At 42.4% G+C, this 25,210-nt stretch overlaps 2 protein-coding genes across 2 annotated transcripts; both read left to right on the forward strand.

Annotated features, from left to right (window-relative positions):
- Positions 1–15,126: 15,126 nt before the first annotated feature.
- Positions 15,127–17,096, forward strand: ccna1 (cyclin A1). Its single transcript, XM_068744292.1, has 8 exons — positions 15,127–15,285; positions 15,379–15,598; positions 15,695–15,807; positions 15,887–16,113; positions 16,216–16,420; positions 16,520–16,633; positions 16,729–16,862; positions 17,045–17,096. The coding sequence occupies exons 1-8, from the start codon at positions 15,127–15,129 to the stop codon at positions 17,094–17,096; spliced, it is 1,224 nt and encodes a 407-aa protein (XP_068600393.1).
- Positions 17,097–18,974: 1,878 nt separating this feature from the next.
- sparta (spartin a) lies at positions 18,975–24,873 on the forward strand. The gene is made up of 7 exons (XM_068744821.1): positions 18,975–19,748; positions 21,013–21,207; positions 21,557–21,695; positions 22,469–22,663; positions 22,913–23,074; positions 23,168–23,258; positions 23,983–24,873. The coding sequence occupies exons 1-7, from the start codon at positions 18,975–18,977 to the stop codon at positions 24,254–24,256; spliced, it is 1,830 nt and encodes a 609-aa protein (XP_068600922.1). The 3' UTR covers positions 24,257–24,873.
- The last annotated feature ends 337 nt before the right edge of the window (positions 24,874–25,210 follow it).

Here is a 25,210-nt window from a genome sequence, read left to right on the forward strand (position 1 = left end):
GCAGCCGTGCCTTCCTGCTTGCTGCAGAGTCACCAGCTGATGCTGGTTCTTTGGTCTGCTGAAACTGAACATTTCACTCCTGAGACTGAAAGACTAAATTGGAGATTTATTTGGGGGGGGGGGCACTTCATACCATTTTCCCCATACCATTTCCCCATCTTTACTGCTCTTAAACATGAAATGTTCTGGAAGCCTCTGGTGCTCTTTAACAGTTCCTAAAAGCATTTTTTTCAGCTTGACACTTTATTTCTCCGTAACAAAATCATTAAAGATACAATCTTAATTTGTGGGGAAAGGAAGGTTAGCATTTCAATTCTTACTGAAAAGCTTTTCATTTTAGGTTGTATTGGGTTCAGCAACAAAAACCTTTTCCAATAGCATAGCTTTTTTGAGTTTAAAGTTTGTTTTAAAAAAAAGTTCCGATTTCTTCTGCGATGCTGACATTCACCCAAATGATTTACCGGTAGGTGGATTCACTCCAGCTGATGATTTATTCTACAAACTATTCAACTTGTCCAGCCCTGACTGCCAGCTATCCCAAAATGTCTCTCAGTCCACACTCACCCACAGAAACTCACTGTTCTGTGAAAACCACAGTGGACCCCCCCCTGAGCTACAGCTTCCTCAGATGGTTTTCAAATAATACTTTTTTCTATTATTACTATCTGGGCCTGTGCAGTAGAAAATTTGGCTTTATATCCCGCTATGATCATCCTGAACTTATTCTGGGCGATCTCTGCATGAAATGCATCTCATATACATCATATATACTCCTCTATTGGCTGGATAGTAAATACGCACCCATGGATCCTATTAACTCTTTGGGTGCCATTCACGTCGAAACACGTTTTTTGAAACCCAAACATTCATTTGCCGACCCTGACATTGAAATCTGCCTCTCTTCAATGCCCAATAACTCCGGAACTGGAAATGGTAGGAAAACATTTTTTCATTCCGATGAAAGAAGAGACTTTTAATCTTTCATGTGGCATTTGCACAGTCATAGTAAATAATATTCTGTGGGGCTTGGAAAATCGAGGAAAAAACTGGGGCACTCGGCATGTAGCTGAGTTGAAAATGGCTGATACTCAATGACAAATCCCTGCATTATAGATATAGTACGCCCTCTTGAATTGAGTGACTCAACAGCATGCATCCATGACACAAACAGAATGCTTCATTGATGGTGGGCTTTCCACAGCACTTCATAGGACCACGTTTCATTTCACTGCAGACGAGCCTGTGCCTTTTAAGAGATTCCGTCAGAAACAGAAATAATCCTGGGTTCTGTCCGGAAAGCTCTGTTCGCTGATGAAAGAGAGGTTTCAGCAACTAGCATGTTGAATATCACCCACGAAGTGATAGCATTGTGTCAATAGTATAATAAAACTGTGACTCACAAAACAAAAACACATCATTAGACCATTATCGCTACAATCCTACTTCATCACTAAAACCATGCGTACTTCTATTTTACACAAAATAATTAGAATGATATATTGTATAGCTCTGGGGGAGGGGGCGTCTTAGATGCTATGAGGAATATCAGATAATGCTAAATTCATAATCCAACTTTTTGAATTAGAATCTCAGTTTCCTCTCGAATAAGTCTGAATTATGAACGGGATAATGGGATCTGACTGCTGCTGCTTCCTTCCCACCAGACGCCTCCAGAGTCTGAGGCTCCTTGACTTGCTTGCATGTCCATCCTTCTTTAACTATACTTTAAACCATCCCCCCACTTTCCTACCGACTCTCCCAGCCTGGAGCTCATCACTCGCTTCAATGCAGGCGTGCTCTACACTTTTCACACAGCAATGGGTTTTTCTATGATTATGTATGTCAACTTTTTACAATGTCAGCATTACCCTTTTGGCAACGTCAAGAGCTTTTAATATATTCAGCATATCCTTGGTTAACTCTGCTGCAACGCTCCTTTAGCTGAACCGCCTGGAGACATTTTCTCTCCATGAGTTTCTTCACTTTCTTCCCTCTCAGCGGCACCTTTGCAGATTTCTTCTTGACTTTGAGCTCACCACTACCGGTAACCTGTACGGGCGTTGAGGCCTGACTACGCTCGACTATGTAATTCTCTGTTTGTCCTGATCAAATTCCTTCCTAAGCTGCTCTAGAAGTCACTCCTCAAACAGACACATCCAGCTCCTCCATCTCATCCTGAGACATTGGGCTTCCTGCGCTCCATTTTCTCAATCTGTTCCTCCCTCCATCACCCCCACCAGGGCTGTCAATTCAACGCATTTCATGATGTCTAATTTGTTCTGACCATATTAGCATGCTCATAGTATGTTAGTTTTAATGCTGCCTCTTATTTGCTACGCAATGCTGTGCTTAACTCTGTACTTTCCAGCTCTAAAGCGGTTGGAAAATGATCAATATACCGGTATATAATATTAAAAATTAAAAATCATTTAGAAACAAAGATGTACAATTTTGAGGGTTTTTCCGAAGCTCCGTCCTAGATTGGTTTTATGTTTTTTTGTTGATAAAACCTATTATTTTTTAAATCCTTTTTAAATCCACTGATCCTCCATTCGGGGCCGGACATAGATGACCTTTTAATCTCTATTGATTCTATTCACCGCTTCTATTTTAGTTATGAGTTTAGTAAAAAAAAAATAAAAAAAAAAATATATATATATATATATATATATCTGGCCTTTGGTAAAATATTCGCAGTCTGCACAGTCGGCATAAAAAATTTAATCAAAGCTGTATTTAAATTTAAATACTGTCACATTCTGTTGTGTATTCAGCTCTGGTGTTAGCGCTTTCATGAATAATGGACAAGTCCCATATGTGGCAAAATGTCATGGCATTTCGAGTGTGTGTGCATCTGCATGTGTGTGTACAGCACACATAAACTCGTATGTGACGGCTCAGCGGATTGTCACACACGCAGATTTATTTGAAACAACAATTTACCAGGAGATTAAAGAGTCCTGAATTTCAAACATGTTAAATATCTCATCTTCTGAGCCCCATCTGAAAACAGGCCTGACGCGCAACAACACGAATTCCACATCTGCAACCCCAAATACCAGAGATAACCCGCATGAGGATCACAGATAAGTAGGAATGATGAAAGCACGAAGAAAGAGCTGCTGCATTATGAACAAAGCTCAACCATTTCCTCCCTGTGCTTTGAAACTAACCTCTATAATTAGGATTTGATCAGCATTTACTGAAATTAGGTAATAAATGTCCATCAGCCAGAAATGTCAGGCAAGAACTGCTTTGCGTTCGAATTTTCAAATAAAAGATCGAAATTCTAATCGGTTCACAAAACAATAAACTAATGTTTTTATTCATGGCGTCGCCATTTGAATGGCAAAAATCTCACGGCGCACCTGAGAGCACTCAAAGCGCCGGCGTTCAAATGCTCTCCGGTTCCTGCCGATATTCAACTCAGGAAGGTAAAGATTAGGTGAAGACTGAAGGTGCATGGAAACGTTCATTATGGCTGACAGAACAGTGAAACGAGTTAAAACATTACAAACTGTAATTACAAAGCAAGTATTGGACGGATTTTGTTAATTGGCCAGTGGAGATAATGAGCTCTTTTGCTTTGATGTCCATGTGTGTGTGTGTGTGTGTGTGTGTCTGTTGCTTCATCCTTGTGGTGTGTTTCTTCTCCTTTGTTAATCACCCCTGATAAATGCAGCTCAAGCTCAGGTTGGGTTTATGAGGATGAATTGCCGTATATCATTTTTAAAGACACTTTTGATCCATTTGTCCTTCTCTGCAGAATCACCGCTTCTCTCATCCATCTTTGTCTCATCCGCCCCACATTAAGCCGACTTATATCCCAGGTCGATTCCTCCCCTTCTGCCTCTGTCTTTTTATCGCAGTACAGTCTCCTCTGTCATACTTATTCTCTGGTGAATGCCCTGCAGCCATCGACGGCGCGCTGAATAAAGTTGGCTGCAGCAGGAATCCCCTCTCACAGATCACATTAATCCCATCCCTGCTATGTCCCCCCTTAAAAACAGTTGGAAACATTTCATGCAAAAGCAGCCTGACGCAAAAGCAGCCTGACGCATCAGCAGCGCGCAAAAAACAGACGGTAAAGAAATAGTCACCGAGCTTTTCTGCTTTGGAGGCAGCTTCTTCACTCTGATCACGCCGTGCAGAGATCCATCCCGTCGTGTTTGGTCTTTCAGCTGAACAGACCACATCTGCCCCTGAGATCTGCCCACGACTCTCTCTCTCGCTCTCTGTCTCTCGCTCTCTCTCTCTCTCTCTCTGTCTCTCTCTCTCTGTCTCTCTCTCTCTCTGTCTCTCTCTCTGTCTCTGTCTCTCTCTGTCTCTCACTCTCTGTCTGTCTCTCTCTCTGTCTCTCACTCTCTCTATCTCTCTCTCTCTCTCTCTCTGTCTCTTTCTGTCTCTCTCTCTCTGTCTCTCACTCTCTCTCTCTCTCTGTCTCTCTCTCACACTCTCTGGTGCTCTCTCTGTCTCTCTCTCTGTCTCTCTCTCTCTGTCTCTCTCTCTCTCTCTCCCTCTCGCTCTCTCTTTGTCTCTTTCTCTCTCTCTCTCTGGCGCTCTCTCTGTCTCTCTCTCTGTCTCACTCTCTCTCTCTCTCTCGCTCTCTCTCTCTCTGTCTTTCACTCTCTGTCTCTCACTCTCTCTCTCTGTCTCTTTTTGTCTCTTTCTCTCTCTCTGTCTCTCTCTCTGTCTCACTCTCTGTCTCTCTTTCACTCTCTCTCTGTCTGTCTCTCTCTCTCTCTCTCTGAGTCTCTCTCTGTCTGTCTCTGTCTCCCCTCCGTAGTAATTTGATGTAAACATCAACCAGAGTTATTGAATTCTTGCCTTGGTGTCATGGATGACAGAATCTGTACAGATGGAAGTCGGAGCTAATGTTTAAAGCTTCTCTTTATTTATATCATTGCATGCTTTCACTCATAACTTCCCTTTTTGTAAAAGTGTTCAAAACGCAGGTCAACAGAATCTCAGTCAGAGAAAGAAGAAAAGCCTTTCAGTGCCTGCATTCGTGCCTCAAAGTTCTTTATCAAAATATGTTGGCAATTTTTTTTTTTTTTTTTTAGATAGCTGGCAGTGATAAACAATCGTACATCCTCCTCGAACACTTGGTGCAATTAAAATTCTAAAATACAGTTGATTTACAGGAACCTGCGGCTTTAAAAGCCTATTTCTTTGGTCTGAAGTAGTTCAAGTTGAAAATATATATTTTCCTGATTTGTGTGAACTCAGACTTTAAAGTGCATTATCTATATTGCAGAAATCAGTATGCTCATTTTTGAACTCTCATCTGTTTCTATCTCCTTTGATCAAAAAATAAATGGAGTGCGTCTGCTCCCTAACACCTTAATGGTTATTCAGTGAGAGGACGGCACCTCCTCTCGAACAGATGCCTCAGCCTGCCACCGTCTGTCCGCTGACACCGGCAGCAGTGCAGAACTCGAGATGGTCGGTGAGAGCGGTCGCACCGCTGCTGAGCTCCCGGCGAGCTCCCGCATTCCACCTCGTTCACTGCTCTACAGGAGGAATCAACATCTTCTTCTGAAATCCATCCTAAAAATAATGAACTATTTTGTGCTGATCTATGCGGTAACCTTACAGGGATTAATTTTCATCGAGTCCCAGGAAGTACTTTTACCGAGGATATCGGAAAGAAATGGATCGTTTCCGTGCGCCGCTTCTTCAGCGCATTTTAAAACTCTGGGCGATCTGAAGCGGTTTCAATCCAGGAGGAGAAACGTGCACCACCTGGACGGCAGGACAGTAAGGAAAATCATCTGTATGAGTCTACTTCTGTCCGGAAATATACACCCAAACCCGGGACCCGGAGACGCGAATTCTACGTTCACGGAGACGCCGTTCGACTCGCCCTTCGTCGCCGCTCACAACATCTGGAGCAGCGACACGTGGAGGCCGCGCCCCGAGGACTTCGCGACAAACCTCCCGAGGTCAACCCAGCCAAACGCCACATCGCCCACCACCGAACCCCCCCAGCAGCAAGACGGAGACGGAGCGGCGCAAGCTTTCTCCCTGTTTTCACTTCCGGCACTTCGCGCCGAGGGACGCAGCCACCGCGCGACGGCGCGTCACGGAATTCCCCCGGCGCAGATACGTCACGGTGACGGAAGGGGCTTCCCCCGCCGCCCTGGTAACACAGACAGGGTCACATCGAGCAGAGGCCTCGGAAATGCGGATTATTCCCCCGGAGTTTTTCGCCGCGAAGCAACGCCTGAGAGCACCAGCTGCACTCCCACCCCCCAGCTGCACTCCCCCCCCAGGTATCGGTCGGCCACTCCCTTTGTTTACGATCGATACCGCCACCCCAGCGCCCCCCTCCTGCCCAACGGCCCCACCCTACCCCATTCACCGGCGGACAATATCCCCCCATCGATACCCCCTCCTCCCCCCAGCGTCCCCCCAGAGACAGTGAATGACAAAGGCTTCTACTCCACGGAAGATATGAATAACATTTTCTCGGGGAGAGGTCTTCACATTATTCATCTCAACGTGAACAGCTTGACATGCAAATCCAAGATGTCCGAGTTAACATCGATGTTTGGCAACGGTAAGGTTGGAATTCTCTCCTTTTCGGAAACCAAACTGGATGATTCATGTAAAGACACTGAGATTGAGATTAAGGGATACACTGTTATCAGGAAGGACAGGGACCGTCATGGGGGCGGGGTCTGCATCTACGTTAGATCAGACCTCAACTTCACCGTTCTACCAGAACTTGGAACAGACACAGAGTCTGTCTGGGTAAAAATCATTTATCCCAGAGCTAAACCTCTGGTCATTGGCGCAGTATACAGACCCCCAGACCAAAATTCATTCTATGATTTATTGGAGAAGCATGTGATCGGCTTGGGGAGCTCGGAGGTCATTCTGATAGGAGATTGTAACACCAATGTCCTTCGGAAAGACACCCCGACTTTCAAATCCTTCAGCAGCTTCTGTAATCTGCATAACTTTACCCAGCTGATCCAGCAATTTACAAGGGTAAGCACCACTTCTAGAACCATCATAGACCTAATCCTGACATCGGACAAATCTAGAATCAAAAACAGTGGTGTCATCGAGTGCAGTCTAAGTGATCACAACATGATCTTCTGCACTCGAAAAATTCATAGACCTGCAGCCCATTGCCATACCACAATAAACTGCAGAACCATGAAGCATTACTCCCCAGAAGCTCTAACAACAGCGCTGGAGGAAACGGATTGGTCTGAAACTTTAAACTCCGCCTCTGTCGAGGGGACCTGGTCTTCCTTTAAATCTGCATTTCTGTCCGTAATCGATAAGATAGCACCCATAACTGCTGTTCGGGTCAGAGCCCGTACAGAACCTTGGATGAAGGGGGAAATATTGAATGCCATCAAGCTCAGAAACAAATGTTACTCTGAGTACAGAAAAACCAACAACGAGGAACTACTTGAAAAAAGCAGAAAACTACGCAATGAGGTTAACAAAATGATAAAAAATGCCAAAAAGAATTTCTTAAATGAGAACATTGAGGCAAACAAAAGCAACCCACAAAAACTGTGGGAGGCCCTAAAACAATTAGGCTGCAGCAACAGACTCCAAACAAAAACCAGTAATATCTGCATTAACTCAAGTGGTTCGCTCCAGACCGACAGGTTGGTGGTAGCAAATTGTTTTAACAGCTTTTTCACCACTATTGCCACCCTGTTGGTCAGCAAACTCCCCCCGCATTCAGGTCTGTACGGTTCTGACCACATCCAAACTCACTATGAGAAGCTCGGTGCCAAAAAGGACACTTTCTCTTTCACACCTGTAAATACCGTTGATGTGCTAAAACAACTAATTGCCCTTCAACCTAACAAGGCCACAGGCCTTGACAACATACCCACCCGGTTCCTCAGAGACGCAGCTGTCTCTATCGCCCCCGTGGTAACCCATCTGATAAATTTATCCATCAATCAGTGCCACGTCCCACAGGAATTCAAGACGGCGCGGGTTATCCCTCTGTATAAAAAAGGAAACAAATTAGAACCTGGCAACTACCGCCCTGTTTCCATCCTTTGTTCCATCTCAAAGGTTATGGAGAGAATAATCCAGGAGCAAATCAACCGCTACCTCGCCGAGCATAGCCTGCTCTTTGAATTCCAATCAGGCTTCAGAACATCCCACTCCACTGACACGTGCCTCATATATCTGACCGACTACATTAAGCGTGAAGTAGACTCGGGCAAGTATTGCGGCATGGTCATGCTGGACCTCCAGAAGGCCTTTGACACGGTCAACCATTCAATCCTATTGAACAAACTAGGGGCGATTGGTTTTGATAGCACATCAACAAACTGGATGAAATCGTACCTTGAGGGACGAGAACAAATGGTAGACATAAACGGAACCTTGTCCTCGTCCCTCCCGGTAAGCTGCGGGGTTCCTCAAGGCAGCATTCTGGGGCCGTTACTGTTCCTCCTATACATTAACGACATGAATGCTGCCTGTAACTGCAAATTGTTCCTGTTTGCTGATGACTCAGCACTCCTGATTTCGGGAGAGGACAAAGTGCAGGTTGAGGAGGCTCTCAGCTCTGAGCTCACCAGAATCCGTACTTGGCTTACCGATAACAAACTGTCACTACATCTTGGTAAAACCGAATCGATTCTTTTTGGGTCTAAACACTCTCTGCGTGAGATAAATGTTAATGATTTCAAGGTCACAGTCGATAATACAGTCATCTCCAGCAAAGAAGAGATTACCTATTTGGGCTGTGTTCTTGACAAATACCTGTCTGGCGATAGTATGGCAACTAAGGTGATCAAAAAAGTCAATCAGAGAACAAGATTTTTGGGCAGAATGTCTGCTTTTGTCAACAAAAGTGCTCTCCGGACGCTTGCTCAAGCCCTCGTTCAGCCCCTCTTTGACTATGCTAGCACGTCCTGGTATTCAAACATCAAAATGTCCCTGAAAACCAGGCTCCAAACCTCCCAAAATAAACTGATTCGGCTACTCCTCAATCTGGGGCCCATGACCCACCTTCTTCCTGGACATTTTGCTAGCCTAAAATGGCTCAGGGTAGAAGATAGGGTTAAACAACTCAAAATGGGATTGGCATTTAAAATAGTCAATGCAGCTCTGCCCTCAGTCCCCTCAATCCCTGCATACCTGACGGAACACCTCCACAGATTTAGTGACACCCACAGCCACAACACTAGAGGGAGCTCAAACAACAACCTGATTACCCCCTCCTATAGGACTAACATGGGTAAATCATCTTTCTACAATACGGCCACCCAAGGGTGGAACGGATTGACTCCCGCCCTCAAAACATGCACCTCTTTGGCCTCCTTCAAAAAGGCCCTAAAAATACACCTTTCAGGGGGACACAAACGGAGATAGCCATCACGACTCTCTCCGGGTCAAACCCCCCCTCCTTTTTTTTTGTCCACCTATGTTGCACGTATTAATTGCTTTAGTAATTTATTGTAATTTATGTAAGTTATTTATTGTCATCTCGCATCAGTGGTGTAATTTATTTTAGATTAATTGTTAGTTTGCACTGGCGGTGTAATAACATTTTATTTTTGTCTTTCTAATGTTACGTTGCATCAATTGCGTAATTTAATATTGGATTTATTTTTATTTGTATTGTTATTTGTATTGTTTTTTGTGGATGATTTATGTACGAAGGACTTTCAACGGAAACAAGCCCGCAAGGGCTTTTTTGAAATGCTCCTCTTAGACAGGATGTTTGACGTTATTTGTACTGTAATACATGCTACTGTTTGACTGTACTTGTACTGTAATACATGCTACTGTGTGACTGTACTTGTACTGTAATACATGCTACTGTGTGACTGTACTTGTACTCTAACATTCTATCTAATAAATATATTCATCATCATCAGACGGCAGAGATGAAGATGAAGATGACTTTATTTTGCGTCCAAATCCAATTTTGGGTGCCGTGCGACAGATGTGACAGCTGTGTGAGGAGGTTCGCGATTCGTCTGAGGAACATATATTCATTTGTGAATATTTTCTTAATCTGCACCAGCAGAAAAAGCTTGATAAATATTTTTAATGAGACCCTCTAGAGCGGTTCCACTGATGTCGATGCTGCTGAGAGAGACGCCGAGGACAGAGGAAGGGAATGTTGTCTCATTTCATCATTATGTGTCTTATTTTCTTCTGACCTCCAGTCTGTTAGGCTTAGAAATGGCTTTCCAGAATTTGACTATCACAGAGAATCTTACGCTTCTTGTTTTTCTAAGGAGCGTATATGCTGAGCAAAGATAATTACGTCTGTGTGAGTAGTACACACACTTGTCTCGGCACACTCCAGCATTCCTGTGAGGATTCTTGCTGCTCGTGTGTCTTTGTGTGACGGGCGAGAGGACTGAAGGATGGAGATAAGAGCTTTGGCCTCAGCTGGCTTTTGTTCCTAATCCTGGAAGGCGTGGCCGCCAATTCTGTGTAATTCTCTGATTTCCCAGCCTGTTCTGAGTCCACGCCATCCCAGCGCTGCCCCCGTGAGGACACCAGTCTCTGCACTGCATGATAATGAAGGGGAGACATGCTTCAATGAGGGGGCTGCAGGAGCCTTTGGAGACTATTTTGGGCTAGTGTGTGTGTGTGTGTGTGTGTGTGTGTGTGTGTGCGTGTTTGCTTTTGCATCTTTGGGAAATTGGGAGGCTTGTTCTGCTAAACTTGTGGGAATAGCTTTAATCTGTTACATAACAGATGGGAAAGTGTCAGACATTAGTCGCAAATTTGCTAGAAGTTGAGTGTATTTTAGCCGCATACCAGCTGTGGTTTGAAACTCTCTGGTAATCTGAATCAGTTTGAGAAAACTCCCCACTGAGACAGAAGCTTACAACATCTAAATGAGAGACTCGAGCAACGGGACGCTTTATTTTGCCTCCGTTTGTCACTGTAAAAATATAGTTTGGCATCCCTCATTTTTGAGAAATTGTAAAAAAAAAAAAAAAAAAGTATTTCTCAAAGATGTGATCTTTGTAAAAGATTTGGAACATCAGATATCAGCTGTGCTGGATACACTTAATGTATCATGGCAATGTCTTGTCAATCAAAATGGGTTGCAGCAGCTGAAGTAGAGAAAAACACTGAGGCATAACAGTGACACACACACACACACACACACACACAGAGCAGTGTGACAGACCGCACACCAGAATAAGAATGAGAGGAATAAGAAAATACATTGACACTGTTTAAAATGACAAAAAACAAAAGAACAACACACCATGTGTCTCGAGTAGGACAAAGACAACACAATCCGTGAAGCGGTGGACGGGACCCTTCTGAAGCCTCTGCTCTGCTGAAACCTGCACCGCCACAACCATGTACTTTAAATTCATGAGCGAGGGGGGGGGGGGGGGGGGGAGGACGATGGACGTCCTCAAAGTCAGATTCATTTGAATGTATGAATAATTTAATGCACCAAAAGATTTGGAGTCCCTTAAATTGAAAAGAAAAGAAGAAGCCTTGCTCTTCAGACATTTATTATTCATATGTAGCGGGCTTGGAACAAGGGCGAGACATTGATGTCCATTCAGGGTAAAGGAACACGGACAAATACTTGTAAATGCCATATCTGCTGCTTCCTCTACTCCTGACAACTGCTGTCTGTGTTGTATTGTGACCGTTCACTGATCCAACACTGAATGCACGTTATTACGTCAGCCCGGCGTGCGTCCTGGAGCTGCTCGCTTCAGCGTCGGCACTATGATCCAGCTCCTGTGGAAGCAGCATGAGCGATGCGGTGGGTGTTCTCTGGAGTGAAAAGCCAATAGCAGGTTGAAGAGACGAGCTGAAGACCGATTGGCTCAGCCCTTTGTCCAAACGCTGCTTCCACTTGACTGGAAGGCCATGAAGGGTGTCCCTCCAATGAGGCATCTGCTGACGCTCCCACAAGGAGGGAGCAAAAGTCATTCCCTTCGCATAATGAATTATTAAATTGTGTGTGTGTGTTGTTTCCTGGTTTGTTCCACCATAAATAGGCAAAAGGAGCTCCATCCTCCTCCAACCACAGAGCTCATCCTCCCTCTCTGCCTCAGGCCCAAAAGAATGATTGACACCAAATTTCCACCTCATTATTCTCAACAAAATGTCATTAAATCATTAAATCAAGCATTATCAGTGTACAAAGACTGGATGACATATTTTAACCATCAACAAGGCTTTTAATACTTTCGTGGTTCTTTCATTATTCAAATTATTTTAGGATATTTTCCTTTTTTTTTTTTCTCGGTGCTCCTGAGCTCTTGAACCTTTTTGGAGTCCGGTTCCGTGTCACTTTGAAAACGTATCGTAGCGCTAACTGTCCCGCGTAGAGATACTGAATGCTTCTCCTAATCCAACCCGATGACACCTAAAACGAAAGTGTTGAGATGAATTCCATGGTGGTTGAGCTATTTTGTCTAGAAACATCAACCAATCAACAGCAAACAAACTTCTCAAGAGAAAAGACAATAGTTAACATTTAATGGGTACCGAGAACTGGTGATGCATTAGAATCCACAAGGCCTCATCTGCAGCCACATCTAAAGAGAGACAATTGGTTCATTTCACTGTGATTCCTAAATTTAAAGGGACTCGAGATCAGTAAATGAGCTTTTTCTGCTGCATAAGAAGAAGTGAAAAAAAATCCCTGTTAAACCTTAGCAGATTAGACTGTATTTTCATCTAACACATCTAACACGGAGGCTTTTTTTGTGCTGTCTCAGTTGTGATGTCTCCCGGCGGAGGTAACACCACTGGATGAGGGTGCAGCATGTGAGATGGAATTTGTCCATCGTCGCCTGGAAGGATTCTCCCAGATGGAGCTGTATTTTAGAGGTGATGCTCAAACCACCAGCCCATCTGGCCAAAGTCTGTCAAATCACACTAAGGAAATGGCAGCAGTGCAGTGCGATCTGTCATATGCAAGCGCCGTCTGCTTAAACACTGAATGGAAATGAGAAGAATGTTGTGTTTTGTGTTTAAGCTTGCATGTGTGTTTATGCAGGTGTGTGTCCATTATTGTGAGAAAATATCCACAGGAGACTTGCCTTGTCTGCCAGCTGCAGAATATTGTACCGTTTCTGGGGTAAAGTTCCAATATCCTGTGTCAGAGAGGTAATCGCTCACTGTACCATCGGCCTTCTTTGTGTGTGTTGCAACTGACGCTGCTATATAACCCAGCACCAAGTCTGTATCCATGCAGTGCAATGGACTAAAATACATTTTAATTTATTTTCTCCTTTCAACATGTGCACTCTTGTTAAAATAAAAATTGAGTTCAAACAAAAAAATTGCAATGAGTCACAAGATGCAACAGCACTAATAACAACAACAATAGTAATTCCAGGCATGTCTACATCAAAAGCATTTTTCTATTTTTAATCAGGTTGATATTTCAGCGCTTTGCACCACCTCCATCCCGAAGGTGTTTGGGTGAGTGAAGGCTCCCAACTGAGATATTGAAAGTATGATAATGTCACTGAATTGGTTATAATTTTCTCTCTCCATATTCCCTTCTTGTGGCTGTGTTCGCGTCTTCGCCGCCAACTTGTTTATTAGAAATGACATCATGCTGTTAATCTCCTGAATAGTACCGTAGAAGAACGTCTTAATCTATGAGGAAAGTGTGCCACCTTATGGACAATGTAGGAATAACAGGGGCCATAAAAAGAGCCAATACAGAATAAAATACAATAGAATAGAATAGAATAAAATAGTTTTTTATTGCCATTACAACAAGTTAACGAAATTGCAAAGCCCTCAGTGCAAAGTACCAGAATAAAGACTATTATTAAAATATTAGTAATACACACTTTCGTTTTTAAAATACACATAATGCTAACATGCTTGCATTGTAATATGTTTTATCTAATGTTTTGTTCTGTTTTTTTTTTTGTACCTTGAGTCAGTAATAAAGTTTGAATTGAATTAAATTGAATTGAATGCTATTTATTGCATCTACTCCTCAAGGCCCATCAGATAGATCATGAAAACATGGTTTCCTGCTGAATTTGTAAAAGTAGACAAGCAGCGTTATCGTTATTTACATGCGTAGTAATTACGTTGTAAGATTATGCATTTATTTTGATAACAGCCGTATAACCGGAAGTACGGCAACGAATGCGAGCTTGACAGACAGAAAAACAAGAAACTCGATAACGATAAAGAGTGAAAAAGAGACAAATAAACAAAGATTATAGCATCAGTCAGTCGGGGAACAAGGTTTGTATCTGCATGTTTATGTATTTGAGCAAATTGAAATCTTTATGACAAAGATTTTAATCAGATGCAAACGAAAAGGTTCGTCATGTTTGCGCTATTTACGGTACCGGTTGAAAGACGGTAATCGTAACTTTCGTTCTCGTAGCTCTTACATTGGTTGATAGCACGGACGGCTTCGGTAAAACTATTTAACCATTAGTTGTGTTATTTCTAATTCGACTGGATTCTACAGAATTATTAAAATGTCTCTGTCCATTGTGGATTTTTATCTTTCACAATGACTGTATTACAATTCTCTTTTTTTTATTTAATCATTTTTTTTGTGCGAGCCAAGCAGGTACCAAATTGTACCTGTTTACACTTTTCCACAGCTAAATGTGAATACTTCTAATATATGCAATTACGAAGACGCGCAATTAAAATCAGCAACTTTAATGTTGTAAATGTTATGTGTGCTTTTTAATTGGACCATTGTGTTTGCAATAAAGATTTTGATTGATTGATTGATTGATTGATAGCACTTATTTTTAGCCGTCTAATTTCAAAAAATATATATAGGAGGGATCCCAATTATTGTATTAAGGTGACAGATGAGGCGATAGTGGGACAGGTGAGACGTGACGTCACCGACTGTTAATTGCTCCGTTGGGTGTGTTTTTACACCCCGAAGTAAAAACCAACAGCCTGACTTTCCAGAAAGCAGTTCTGACTCGCGTTTGTACACCAGATGTCGCTGTTTCACTCCAAATAATCAGAAAGGACTCTGCTGATCATTCCCATTAGGGGCCGTCAGAGGAGCGGCTCGCCCCACCTTCCTAATATTAAACTGTTAACCACGTGGATCGTGTTTCTGCTTGTGGTACCACCTTATTAATTTTTCTCTCTTCCCATCTCCTTTTTTTTTTTTTTAAGATGGACCGAAGCACAAATTCCCCTAGCAACAGTCTGATTGACATAGAAAACGTTCCGCATCCCGGTAGAGCGGATGCGGCGCCTGTCCAGCGGGCCAGACAGCGGGTGGTTCTTGGCACGCTGTCAGAAAATGAACAGCACAGTCAGTCTGCCAGCCAGGTGAGTAAGTCGGGTGCAGCAGGGAGAGTCCGAGGGTCCGATCGCCTCTCACCGAACGGGAACTTCTCAATCATGTCTCATTTCTCTTCACAGGGAAGCCAGTTTTCCAAACACAGCTCGATCTCAGATAGATCCCAGCCCACCTTCTTTGGCTGTCCCTCCAATTCCAGCTATAATGTGTCCGCCGGAGAGTCTTGCGAGGTCGTTCTCGCCGCCTCTGGTCAAGAACTGAGCTCGGGCAGCTCTTGCTTAGATTCTGAAAAGGATGCCTTTGATAACAAGAATTTTAAACTCTTGTTGGAACTCGATTCAGGTGCGATCGGCAGGAACAAAATCCTTTATCGCTATAAAGGACTTGCTCTTTTTTTTTTTTTTTTGCTCTTTACTAAGACGGTATTCCCTCTTGCAGTTTCATTCCAGGACACTTCTATGCAGTCTGACGATGATTCTATGGCATCAGAAGACGTCCTGCGTGCTTCTGAGTACACAGAGGAAATCTACCAGCACCTGAGGGAGCGAGAGGTGTGAAATTATCTGAGCTATGAGAGATCAAATATGAACATATTTAGAGCGTGTGATGTTTTTGGTTTTTAATGCCCAGATGAGGTTCCGGCCAAGGCCAGCCTTCCTGAGACACCACCCAGAGATCACAGACGACATGCGGGCCGTCCTGGTGGACTGGCTGGCGGAGGTTGGCCAGGAATACAAGCTTCACTCTGAAACGCTGCACCTTGCTGTCAACTATTTGGACCGCTTTCTCTCCCGCACGAAATGTGTGGAGCGGAACAAGCTCCAGCTGGTCGGCACAGCAGCGTTACTGACTGCTGCGTAAGTAGGTTTTGTGTTTTCAAAGATTTCATATCACCGACCCCCCCCACCCCCACCCCCCCTCTCTGAAATCCTGATGTCAGCTGATCCGTCAACTTGCAGAAAACACGGGGAAATCTCCCCTCCCGAGCTGAGTGACTTTGTGTACGTCACAGACGGCACCTACACTAAAGAGCAGCTGTTGCGCATGGAACACATCTTCCTGAAGGTGCTGGCCTTCGAGCTGCTGGCCCCCACCTCGGACCAGTTCCTTCACCTTTTCACGTCCATCCACAAGGTCTGCGCCATCACCAAGAACCTCGCCCTGGTGAGCAAAACCAACAACTCCAGTGTGCGGCTTTATAGCCACGTTTTCCTTGTTCCTCGGTCTTTGTTGATGTAGCGATGTGTTTTTGTCCGCTCTTAGTATATTGCAGAGTTAAGCCTGCTGGAAATTGATCCCTTACTAAAATACGCCCCATCTATAATAGCAGCTGGAGCTTACTGTCTCGCAAACTGCATTCTAAACCAAGCTCTCTGGGTAAGTTTATTCAGATCATTGCATTGAGTGCTTAGAATCTCTTTGACATAAAAAGAAAAGAAACTAATATTTGTATTTTTATTTTCATGTTTTAGCCTGATCCTTTACATGCCTTTACTGGTTATACTATGGATGATATTATGTCCTGCTACACTGACCTCCATCACCTATACGTCAGCGCAGAGACTTGGCCACAACAGACCATCAGGGAGAAGTATAAGAGCTCAAAGTAAACACTAGTTAGTAGTTTATTAAATATATTCCTTTGAATTGATTGAAACGGCATGGCTGACAGCTTATGCAAACATCAGGCCTCTTTTATTTGTAGGCTGGTTGGCTTGTCAATAATTGTACTAGGGTACAATTGTACTTGTCCAATTTGATATCTTTGACTGTATTTGTCTGTTGCAGGTACTGTCATGTGTCATTGATCACGCCACCTGCTGTTCTGACGTCCTTATGAATCATAGCGCCACCCATCTTTTCGTGTTTCTGTTCAAAGATAATTAAATTATATTAATCGAGGACAACAGAACAAATGAACTGAGTTGTCCAACAAATTTTAAAATACACCGATACCCTCTAGAATACTTTATTCGATTTAGCTTCCTTCTAGTTTGTGTTAATGCTATCTACCAATAAATTGTTTTAAACATACGTCATGCCTGAAAACTTTCTACACTTAGTAATGTTTAATTGAATGTTTTAATAACTGTTAAATAAATTATTATTTGTAATCTTGAATTCAGTTATCTTAAATCTCAAATTATGATTATAAACATCAGCATTTAATACTTTAAATATATTTTTAGAGTAATTATAAAATTGGTTCAAGCTTTATTTTTTTCATATTTTATGTGTGTAATGAACAAGTAACGCCGCATTTAAGTTAAAAGGAATTTGAAATAAAATAAATTCAGTTTCATGTCCTATTCCTTCTAAATAAAGTTACGCTTTCTTTGAATGAATCATTTTTAACTGAAGCCCTTTTGATTTTATTTTGAAAATATTTGCCGGAAGTCTATTTTATTTTTTTTAACTCAGGTGGTTTGACGCTCGCGCTCGCTGCTGCCGGTCCGCCAGGTGACCTTAAATCAAAGAAGTGAACAGTATTTACAGGAAAGCGCGACAGAGCCGCCCTGACGGAATTTACGACTCCCTGAAAACAATAATACACTTTTATGTCGTCAGTGTTTTTGCCTTTTTACTGGATATTGAAGTATTTCTGTTGAGGTAAGTCAGAAGTGGAGTTTTTATAAGTATTGGTGACCGATAAGGTAACAGGTTGTTGCTGATCGTTACATTTTACACAAGAATGAGTCAACTGCTGTTTGACAATAAAAGCTTTCCATTCCATTCCTGTTCTGAAGTTAATAAAGAGCGTCTGTGAAATTCACACGCAGGCTTGTTGTTCAGGTAAAACCTGATGTGTTTACTCATGCTAATGGAATCCAGTGCGTGACTGAGATTATTCTCACTCCCATACCTGAGATTAAGTGGATTAATGAAACGTCAGCAGGTACAGACGAGTAATAGAGTTCGATGCGCCACAGAATTGACAAATTAGATTTTTGTTAATTATACAGTTAGAAATCAAAACCATTCAGTATTTAAATAATAATGAGGGCTCTAATCCCAAAATCCAAAACATACACCACTGCTGACCCAAAAGCCCCCAAAACCATCTAGATCAGACCTGGGCATTGTACGGCCCCAGGGCCACATACGGCCCTTTGGTTGACTGACTGATGTGACTGAAAATGTTCACTAATATGAGTCACAAATGGTAAAACGTTCACATTTATTTTACCATTGTTTTGAGAAATTTAATTGAATAAATGACATTTTTCCGGCCCTCCAGAATATTTTCTGTTTCTCCTGTGGCCCCATGGAAAACATAACTGCCCACCCCGGTTAGGGTAAAAAGCACTTGAGACGCGAACCATTAATGTAAATGGCAGTTTATGTGTGTGTTTAATGATGGAGAATAAGGATTTAAGATACAACATTGAAGATTAAATAAGTAAGAGACTGCATTTTGAGGTATATTTGGGAAAAGCATAATGATACTTTTTGTATTTAAAGCTCTACTGCTGAAGTAAGACGATGAAGGCCGGTCCTTCGTTTTAACACGACGTCTCAGCGACCGTTGTTTTGGTGGAGATACTCGCTGTCGTCTTGGTGATGTAGTCCAATCTGTCTCTTTGTTCCTGACATCCTATAATTATGGTGTTGATTTTAAATTAAACAGTCTAACTAACACACATGTAGTTCGCTATTAACGCAACGTGCGTGTGTGTGTGTGTTGTCCTCACTAGTGTCTCCGTCCCTGCTGGTCATTATGGCTGGTCCAGCAGAATTGCTGCTCATCAAGGACCAATACGAGTTGGCGTTTCACTCTCTGAGCCGTGGGCTGGCTGCTGAGGAGGCTGGGGAACGAGCCGAGGCGCTAGAGTGCTACAAGAAAGGTCGACAGCACCTAACCCAAGGAATAGAAGTCCCCACTGGGGGGGAGAGGCACGAGGGAGCGGCCTGGGACACGGCCAGGCAGCTTCAGCACAGGATGATGGACACTTTGACCACTGTCAGCTCCCACCTCGCTGATCTGCGGACCTCTCGGGTCACGACAAGATCCCAGAGGAGCTCCGTGTTGAAGAATCTCCCTCGGAATCTTTACCCAGACCTAGCACCCAACCAGCAGCCCCCCCAGAGCTCCCTCCACCACCTGTACCCCACCGTACCCGCCGCCACCCCACACACAGCTCCAACACTGCACAAAACCCCCCCTCCCAGGCCCCCTTCCCCTGCTGGAGTGCACACTAACAGGCTGGCAGCAGCAGGAACCGGAGCCATGGCTCGGCCAGGCAGCAAGCCTCCTCCGTACACCCCACTGGCAACAGCCGACCACCACAGTCTGGCTTACGGTCCCGCCGGAAGCGGCTTCGGGTCAGGAAAGCAGGCCGAAGCAGACGGCAAGGAGCTGATTTTCATTCCTGCCGGGGTGCAAATGTTCTTCGTGGCACCGAATGGGCAGGTCAGCTCGCTGTCCTCTACGGGATTCCTACGCGTCATGACAATCGATGGTCAGAGCTCAGGTTCCGGTGCATTTCTGCATGTAAGTAAACAATAAGTGTCTTATTGCATTTGGATATGACGCACTGTTAGATGTGTTATTCAAGGTGATTCCCTCAAGCGGTGACCCAAACTCAAAAGTGTGAAGTTATGAGAATATTGGACTATTTTAAATGTGAAATCTAAATTTTAAATGATGCATGTAGAACTAAACACATTTAAATGATAAAACATTCCTCTCTAATTCACTTTCTTACTCTTCATATACTCAGAAATATATTTCAATAACTTTATCTGTGTCTCCGTGATAATAGAAGAGATAAGATAAAGATCATTTATTGATCCTTTGCAGACAATTATGTTATTAACTTTTATCACAGCTCTATTACTATTAACTCCCTTCCAAAAACAAACAAACAACAACACTCTGACCTTCTGTGTGCTGATTTTTGCATCGAGTCGATAAACATTGAACATGAATAATATGTTCTGTCATCTCTACAAAGCATCCTTTATGCCCGGCTGCAGATTGCAGTGCAAAGCGTGCCTCTTTGTGTTGCAGCCAGACAATGGTCCCTTTACCAGATGACTCGGTGCTTCTGTTGTGCTGCTGCTCTGCATCCTGCACCCTCGCAGGGTCGCTCTGCCGGGCGTAATGTTGTGTAGATCGGTGAGATGAGTCCTGATGGGGGAAAACTGGGGACACTGTACATGCTGTATGATGCTGTCCCTTATAAATAAAGATCCTTTAGAAAATAGTATTGGATGTGGGATGATTTTCAGGTCACAAAACGAACAAAACCAGGGCAATTAACTGAATATTATATCCTAACCGGTTCTTAAAACTTCACACTGACTTCATCTTTATTGTATTGTTTCTTTAGCATATGTGCAAAAATATCCTCAGCCCCTGTTCAAATAATGTTAAACTGTATTCATCCAGAACAAATGCATGGGAACACAATGAGACAGTTAATAGGTCTCAATCAGGTCAGCTTCTAGCAGAAGGAATGCGGCCTGTCGTTTGGGAAGATCTTGAAGCTGAAGGAAGATTTAATGAGGCATATTTGTGCTGCAAACCTTGTCAGGCAGTGTACAAAAAAAAGGAAATATCAAATCACTTTGCATTCATCTTAATTTGGGTAATTGTTTGGAATAATCATGCCATTGACTTGAAGACCTAACGCCCAGCTCAACAAATAATGTGATGTTTTTGTTGGTTTTTGTCAAAGATCTAAGGTTAAATCTAAGAATGTCAGACATGAAAGTGTTCCTTTGTAATATATTTAAACTGTTATGCTTTGAAGGTGTGTGACTGGCTATACCCGCTGACCAGAGACACTCCAGTGCTACTAGCGAACTCCGGGATCTATATGTTCCCTGACTCTTTGGCAGAAACTCCGGGGTCGTACGTGGGCATAGTTCTGTCCTCTGAACTGCCTGCTGCTGATCAGGAGTTGTTTCAGGACCTCTTAATGCAGCTCGTTGAACTCAGGATCCAGGCGAGTATTTGCTGTTTGGATATGTTTTACAGAGAATTTGTATGTTTTTTGAGAAAAATAGTGTTTGGGGTGTGGATCAAAAGATAGTTTTCATGTTTTCTCGCCTTCTTGTAGCACCCAGTGTGTCGTTCCTGTCTCTCACACATACTCATTCAGGTCTTTGCTGCCTTACGTTTCGTCTAAACAACAATCCCCTTGGTGTTGTGAATGCACCAGTATGTGTCACTTTGCTCTCTTGACACTTCACTAGGAACAGCTTCAAGGAATGAACGCTACTTGTTCAGATGTTAAGATATTTCAACAATCTTGCTGTGTTTCTGAATAAGTAAATACATAGTTTCCCTGACAGGGTCCAGAAGAGACTGGTTCAGAGGTCGTCAACCTGAGCGAGAAAATCCCCCTAGTGGCCCCAAAAGATCAGACAGGGGTGCCGGGAAAACCACCAGTTCCTGGATGGAGTGAGAGAATGTCACAAGGGATTTTGTCAGGTATGTTTGTGAGCGTGATTTATAACAAAGAAAATCTAGAAAAGCACTCCGAGAGCGCAGACCTCAGCCAAGCAGCTCATTCCCCCCCAACTGGATTTACACCATCCACATGTTAATCTGGATCATCATCAAAAGGTTCTAAATTGTTCTTGGTATCTTTATACATCAACCATGGAAAGTAAAAGTGAATCAGAGTTTATGTGTATTTTTAACAGATTTTTGAATCCATAAATGGAGTATTCAATGTTAAAATTAATCTTTTTTTCTTGACCTTATTCTGGATCCGATCCAGATGAAGTTCGGTGGTGAGGTAGAGACCCCCACCCTACATGATTGTGTCAAATTCCATAAACATCGGTTAATAATCAACTGAGATATTGAGGAACACATTTTGAACTCCATTGACTGCAAAGTTAATGAACATTTCAAACTGACCCAGAATCTGGGAATTCTTCTGGATCATCACCAAAATGTATCCACCTGTTCCTGGTAAAATTCCCAACATTTCCTGAACATTTCATCAAGGTCTGTCTGTAACATTTTGAGTTATCTTGCTAACAGACAGACAAACAACGCCAGCAAAAACATGGCGGCGGATGTAATAAAATACTGCTCCTTGGTGTTGTGTGTGTGTAGATCTATTTAAAATCGCCACTAGATGACGATGTTTACATTATATATACAGTATCAGTCTAACCTCCACTCCATTCGCGAAAGTGGATATTTTGGTCGGCCAAATGTGTGTTCATCACCCAGCATTCGTTTGTCTTTAGGAGCATCAAAGCTTGGTGTCAAGCTTGTGAAAGGAGCAGAGGCCACTAGTAGGGCCATCCATAGAGGAGGAGCCAAGATTCGAGACAACGTGACGCCTGAAGACACCCCAACGGAGGTCAGCCCACATGTCCACAGAAGTCTGTATGTGGTCCAGAAGGCCACTGGAGGTGCAGTGCGGGTCAGCAAATTCTTAGGTAAGGAACTATAAGAAGGATAAAAAAATCGTATTATAATAATTCTCACAAAAGAATACAAAGGCCAGAATTATTTCATTATGCTTTAGCAACAATTATAATAAAATGTGTCAATCTTCTATTATATTGGTAAATAATAACAAATGACACAGGAAGAAACATAATTTTCTTTTAGCAGATTCTAATAATCTCTGTAAATGAGTGAGTGTGCATGTTTTGACATGTTAATCTGTGGTGTATATTTTGCAGTTGATGGCGTGAGTATGGTGATGGGACACGTGGCAGAGAAAGCAGCACCTCATGTGAAGAAGCACGGCGCGAAGCTGGTCCCAGAGTCTTTGAAGAAGGGCAACGATGGACAACCATCCAACCTGGAAGGAGCCAAGCTTGTGGCTGCCAGCAGCTTCCAAGGTTTTTACCTGTGTGGTTTATATTTAGATCAAACATTAAGGTATAATACTTCAGTTCTAAAAAAAACAACTAATTCACCGACATCCCAACCAGGTTTCTCTACGGTTTGGACTAGTTTGGAGACCGGAGCGAAGCTGGTTGGTAAAAGTGTTTCTGCAGAGACTGTCACAAATGTGAAGTACAAGTAAGTTTTGACATTTCTGCTCCTTTATATCTGTTAATAAATGTTTTTAGATCTTATTCCCAGCATGATCTTCTTTTCTATCTCTCAATCTCTGGTTGCTGGAATTGTCCTGCATCAGAAACCAGGCTGACAGTCGCTCTACTTGTTGCTTCCTTCTTGGTACGTTGGGAAACTGATCTGATTTTCACCTATTTCATTTCAGATTTAGGCGATTAGAGAATCTAATAAAAATGTCAAGAAACATATGACTGCATGCTGGAATAAAGGCAAAGACCTGGGCTGACCCAGCTCAACCCTTTCACATGCGCTCATTCATTAACCCAGATCAAGTCAGAAAATAACCCTCAATAAGATCCTGTAAAAAAATGTATCACTACAGCTAACACATCTGGACAGGTTAAGTAAAAGCTTTGGGTATTTCTTTTGACTTGGTGTCTTTAAAACTTCTGTTTTATGTGTGTCTTTCTGGCCTTTGGTACAGGTATGCTAACATCAGCGCAGTCATTAATTTGCATTGGGTGGTGATGCTCTTGCCTGTTTTCCTGGTTTGTTACTAATAAAACTGCTGCAAATATAAATAAAATATGACTTCTTTTTTTAAACCTGCCATATTGAAAGGAATTTAAAGAACGTCAATATTACATGTCACATTACTCCAGTGCCTCATTTATTCTCTCTCATTAAACCACTCTTCCCTAACTCCTCCACGTTATTCGTGGTGAAGGTATGGCGATGATGCCGGTGAAGCTACAGGCACTGCGCTCAATTCAGCGGTCAATATCGGTGTGACTGCATACAACATTGACAATCTGGGTCTCAAAGCGCTCATGAAGACTGCGGGTAAAGAGACAGCGAAAGCCATGGTCCAAACCCCTAAAGGAGAGCCAGGAGGAACTGAGGGGAAGGAGGCACAGAAACAGTCACAGCAACAGGAAGATCAGCAAAACAAAAATGGGAAGAACATACATGCAGAAGAGAAGAAAGAAAAGAAAAAATAGGAAATTAATTCTGTTCTTGTGTCTGGAGGATGCCTCAAATAAAAAAAATCTTGGAATTATCCTATAAAGCAGTAGAAAAAGTGCAATTTTGCGTTCATTATCTCTTGAAATATATTTTTTTAGGTCAGAGTTGGTTACTTTGTTTTCAGTTGTATGATTCACTTATTTGTGTGGTTGTTGTTATGGGTTATATTTATAGATTTGTTTGGCAACATTCCTGTTATTACTGTATAAAAAGATAATTCATCACCTACCTGCTGAAATCTCTTTGAAAGTGGCAAAATAGAAGTTATGAGTGATGACTAGAGATTGATTGTTATTTCCTACTTTATTGTGAAAGGTATTCTTAAAGAGGGATCACAAACACGCACAACGTTTAGCTCTGCTTCATTGATTGCATGTTTTGTATTTTCAATTATAATTGAATAATGAGAATAATATAAAATAAATCAAACAGACACTCATTGGGCATTTATGTTGGAAGTAAAATTAAGAGGTTGATATACAAAATGGGTTTAAAATATATATATAATATATATATATAAATATATTTTACAAGTCATTCATTATTTTTCTGTGTACCACAGCCTTGTTGATCTTTATCGCTTTGACATCACTTCACCAAAAAATAAAGTTAATTTATTACGTTTTCCTTTCGTAGTTTAGTTTAAAAGGAGCACACAGTTTATTGTAGTTCTTAATCTACATTTCTGTTGTTTCCATTAGTTTCAGAAAAATGTTCCCTTGTGTTTTAGTTTCACTGATTTTCATTGTTTATTTTAGTCTCATTTAATTTAAATAAAGTTCTTATTATACTTTCCAAAAGCCATAATTATTTTTTCATTAATTTCCAAGAATACAGAACTTTTATTTTCCTAAAACCAAAAGTTGCGTTTCGCTTCGTCGAGGGAAAACCCGGAAGCAGCGATCTCCATGACAACCGGGGGACAAACA

The sequence above is a fragment of the Brachionichthys hirsutus genome, chromosome 10 (genome assembly GCF_040956055.1).
Source record: "Brachionichthys hirsutus isolate HB-005 chromosome 10, CSIRO-AGI_Bhir_v1, whole genome shotgun sequence".
NCBI classification, from domain to species: Eukaryota; Metazoa; Chordata; class Actinopteri; order Lophiiformes; family Brachionichthyidae; genus Brachionichthys; species Brachionichthys hirsutus.